The sequence below is a fragment of the Camellia sinensis genome, chromosome 1, assembly GCF_055761805.1.
Source record: "Camellia sinensis isolate YWXY chromosome 1, ASM5576180v1, whole genome shotgun sequence".
In the NCBI taxonomy this organism is placed as follows: domain Eukaryota; kingdom Viridiplantae; phylum Streptophyta; class Magnoliopsida; order Ericales; family Theaceae; genus Camellia; species Camellia sinensis.
The window spans coordinates 141,201,768-141,206,794 of record NC_138961.1 but is presented as its reverse complement, the minus strand read 5'-3'; the positions used below and the strand labels follow the sequence as shown (position 1 = coordinate 141,206,794).

The 5,027-nt window shown below is 31.9% G+C and overlaps 1 protein-coding gene across 1 annotated transcript; it reads right to left on the bottom strand.

The window, feature by feature from the left end:
* Window positions 1–1,933: 1,933 nt before the first annotated feature.
* Window positions 1,934–3,903, bottom strand: LOC145790013 (uncharacterized). The gene is made up of 4 exons (XM_082867823.1): window positions 2,962–3,903; window positions 2,750–2,868; window positions 2,327–2,664; window positions 1,934–2,239 (listed from the first exon to the last, which is right to left on the bottom strand). Exons 1-2 carry the CDS (start codon window positions 3,860–3,862, stop codon window positions 2,858–2,860), a joined length of 912 nt encoding a protein of 303 aa, XP_082723949.1. The 5' UTR covers window positions 3,863–3,903; the 3' UTR covers window positions 1,934–2,239; window positions 2,327–2,664; window positions 2,750–2,857.
* Between the last annotated feature and the right edge of the window lie 1,124 nt (window positions 3,904–5,027).

Below are 5,027 nucleotides of genomic sequence, written 5' to 3'. Positions count from 1 at the left end.
ATGATTTAATGACTCCTTTGTTCTACAAAGAGCACAAAATAATCCCACTCTTGTGTCAACAACCCCAGTCTTATGTAGGAATTATATTTGATAACATTTTAAGAAGAATTCTATTAAAAAAATGTTATTAGAAATTTTATTTTATTTTATTTTTTGTTTTTGTTTTTGTTTTTGTTTTTGTTTTTTTTTTTTTTTTTAGTGGGGATATTTTACCTCTTTTAATGTTTGCTCTAAGATAATTCAACCATCTAAGTTTGTAACTCTTACCACATTACTTCAAATCTGCATTTATCACAACAAAAAATAAATAAATAAAGAGCAAAAGTAGATATCTAAGTGAAACAATAATTGAAGAATGAGTAGAAGAAAACATAAAGAGGGAAAAAAAAAGAAAAAAAATTCCAGCTCTCTTTGGAGGTTTCTCCATTTGCCTTCTCCATGAGACTTTGTCACAGTGAAGTAAAGAACAACTAATAAACTATACTACAAAGTTGTATTAGAAGAGAATGTGATATTTTGATCATTAGGTTGCTCAAGAAATTACAGTAACTGGTTGTATCGAATGCCATAGAAGTAAATCACTACTTCAGAAGTAAATTCCCTCCTCAAACCCTTGATGCAAGCACAATCTGAATAAATAGAAGCAAAGAGAATAAGAATTTACATCTACAACTACATCATCTAGGCATTAACCCAATTTAAGAATCATAACTATGCAAATGCGATCTATCAATTATAGTATTGCCTAAAATTAAATTAACACCCGTGATTATAATTTGGCACATGCACACTTCAAATCAACCACAAGACATTTGCAATATATTTTGAAATAAACCAAAATTCCTCAATACCATATGTAAAAAATTTAAACTGATATTTTAGGTATGGGGCAAGTCATATTTCAACCACCTTTAATATTAGAAATTCTTTGGTATTTTTTGTCCTTTGTTTTTGTTGAGAAAATAAATAATATAACATGCAGTACTATTTTTTTAATAATGCGCATAGAGGTAGAGCAAACCAATTTTCTTTCTATCACATGGCTTGTACTGTTGCTTTGTGTGGTAACTAGTGCTAGCTCCCATCCTGAAGTCTTTCCAATTGCACTCAAATCCCAACCGCTTAATACCAGATTATTACCTGAAATTATTCCGATCATCAGAACAATTTTTTATTATCCTATAAAACACACACACACACACACACACACACACACACACACACACACACACACACACACATGTATAAAACCGAAAGGAAGTGTCAATTTAAAATTTCAGCATAGAAGATCATTTTTATTTAGTTGTCTTAATTTAATCTTCATATAATTATAAACTTTCCCAATAATAAAAACTAATATGCAACTTACCAGGTGGAGCTATGGCAAGAGCCAATGCATTACTTTCTTCTAGTTGTGCAGCTTTAGGATTTATTTCATTTAAACCCTGCACTCAAAATGTGCAAGAATCATGAATATACTAATCAGAACAACAAACCCAATTGCAAATAGAACACAAGGAAGCTCCCATTAATGTGAATCCAAATTTGATCCAATTAGAAAATCCAATTCGATCCAAATACAACAGTTGTTAGTTTTAAGGAGATTACATAATAATTAATTTTAAAGTTACTTACCAACAAATCCTTAGTTTGGTTAGTCGACATCGATGGTGGAACTTCCTCCTCCTCCTCAGGCTCAGGCTCAGGCTCCTGTTGTGTATCTACCAGTGTTTTTAAAGGTGAAAGCGCAAGGCGAGGCGTAGGCCTCGAGGTGTTGAGGCGTAAGCCTTTTGAATTTTGATTTTTTTAATTTTTATAAAGCACAAAATTAATTATATATAGCATAAAAAGAGTTAAAAAAATAAGAATTACCAAATAAAATTCTTAAAGGCCATTCTAAGCATATAATCAAAATTAATCAGTAATTTCAAGTATTATAAGTGCTTTCTAAGTCATTCTCATTAATACTATAATAAAAAAATAACTTAAGTGATAGTCAAAATAACTTAAATTCCAATTGTTCAATAAACAAAATAACTTAAAACTCTAATACTCTATAAACAAAGCAATAAATAAATAATAGGTCACTCTAAATCATCCTCATTAATATTGTCATCATCTTCGTCCGCTATATCTATAATAGGATACGTTCCATCACCTATTCCACCAACTTCTTCCAACTCCGTATCTTCATCCACAAGGGTGCATCTTGCTGCCTTGCCTTTTCCTCTATCATTTCCTATACAAGAAATAGGATTTCAAATTAATTAAATAGGCACATATAATAATATCTATGCAACTAGTCCATAATTGTTTAACAACTTACTTGAACCTTCACCAACTTTTCTTTTCTTTGCATTCGAAGATGAGTCAACATTAATCGTAGTTGTAGTTGATCGATTCTCCACACTTCTATCATAGTAGTGATAGGCACAGTCCTAATTGCTTCAGCATCGAATAATTCTTCTTCATCAAGCCAAGAAGCGTCAAGGGAGAGGACAGGATTTTCTTTTTCAGCAATCCATTCATCATCTGAATCAATTTCATATTGGATCGATGTTTTGTCTTCTTTTGATACTTCTCTCTTAGTTTAGTGTTGTACTTCACATAGACCAAAGCATTCAAACGTTTGTGCTCAAGCCTATTCCTCTTTTTTGTATGAATCTAATATAATAATATAAGAAACGAAATAAGAAACATGAATATTTATTTTATGCATAAGAAAGTTTAGGAAAGAAAGATATATTACCGACTCAAAGGTGCTCCAATTCCTCTCACATCCCGAAGCACTACAAGTTAGACTAAGTATTCGAATAGCAAATTTTGTTAACTCTGGTGTTTTGCTCCCAAAACGAATTCACCAATCAGCTACATAATTTGAAAAATGCACAAATAATTTCAATCTCTTATTTTAATTTTATAGAATGTAATTGGAAAATTATTTTCATATTAGTTTCTTACCGGGAGAGCGTATCGCTCTGGAATCAATTGCAACATGACTTCCGAATTCCCTTTTTGCTTGATCATAATAGTCCAATTGGATATCAGCCTTGAGACACTCATCATAACTCAACATTCTATCCATGCACTGATACAATCCTTGCCTCACCTCCTCAACATTGGAGAAGGAATCTCGATAGCGCAACTGAGGGTTTAGATAATAACCAGCAGCATGTAAAGGTCTATGAAGTTGTGGTGTCCACATTGCATCTATCTTATTCCAAATTGGTTCGTACTTCCTAACATTTCCTCCACAATTGAAAGCAATCTTTTCTTTAGCCAAATCCATCAACTCATAAATGTAACCCATAGCAGGCCTCTCCTCTAAATCAACTTCTCGCAAAACACTAACCAAAGGTATTGTGCTTTTGAAACAAAAAGCAACATTAGGCCAAAATTTTGGATCAAACAACACAGTTGCACGAGCCTTTACCCCTTCAACCTTTCTTGCCCAACTACTAGAAGCCCACTTTTCTGAAGAAAACATAGTTTGGAGTGGTTGCTTTTGTTTGTAAAGACTTTGGAGAGTAAGATAAGCAGTGGCAAACCGTGTTACTCCTGGACGGAGTAGTTCACTGTTCTTTGTAAATGATCTCATCATTGAAAGAACCCAACAATGTCCATATATAAACTTGACCACTTGCCTAGCTAATGAGAGAGTTTGGTCACAGACTTTCAATTTTCCAATGTCCTCCAACATTAAATCAATACAATGCGCAGCACATGGAGTCCAATACAACTTCTTTCTCTTCTCCATAAATCTCAACCCGGCATTGACATAGTTTGAAGCATTATCAGTAATAACTTGAACAACATTATCTTCCCCAATTTCATCTAGGACACTATCAAGATAGTTAAACATCAACTCCCCATTTTTTATACTATCAGATGCATCAATTGATTTTAAAAACCAAGTTCTAGCAGGGTTATTCATAAGAAAATTAATAAGAACTCTACTTTCCCATCTGTCCAGCCATCAGACATAATTGAGCATCCATATTGTTTCCATGCTTTCTTATGTTCCTCCATCATGACATTTATATCCTCTACTTCTGCTTTAAGAATCCAAATCCTCAATTCATGCATAAAAGGGGGTTTGAAACCAAGTCCATAATTTGCAATTCCATCAACTGCAGCTACCCAATACGGATCATTCACTAAATTAAATGGAAGAGCTTTACAATATATAAAACGCCCAATCTTTCGACACACATCTTTTCTTTCTTCTTGTTTCCATTTGGAGTTCAGTGTAGATTGTCGTGCTTGAGAACTAGCAAATTTATCCATTGGACCCCTCAGTTTTGGTGGTTGTGTCATACCACTAGTATCGCCTTCAATAGATTAAGAAGCACCACTCTCGCCCTTTGCTCTAGCACTCATCCCAATTTCATATGGCATCTCATTACGGGCACTTTTTTGCTCAAAGAAAATTTTTAATGCATGTTGGCATTCCAACTTTACATCTTCAGGAACTTTTGAACACGGTTTAATGCCTTTATGCTTGCCGGCTAGATGATTTTTAAATCGACTTATAGTACCACTACAAGTTTGATCACAAAATTTACATCTAAAATACTTTTCCCCATCAATTTCTTTACATACTTCCAGACAAAATCTTTTCTTTGGCCTTTGGGTTCAGTCATTTTTTTTTTCCCACAAACTTATCAACTGTAGCACTATATAAAAATAAACAAATAAATAAAAAAAAAAAACTGGTTAGGTGGAATGGCAAAAAGAAGAAAAGAATATTAATATTAATAATAAATTATAGTCTATCAAATAATAATAATAATAATAATAATAATAATAATAATAATAATAATAATAATAATAATAATAAATGAAGGAGAAATATTAAAATAATAATATTATTATTTCAATATTTTAATATTAACATTAAAGAAGGAGAAACATTAACATTAATATTTTAATGCCTTTATTATTATTATTATTATTATTATTATTATCATTATAATATATTAGTCTACTACTACACTATAGATATATTATATAATATATATATAGTG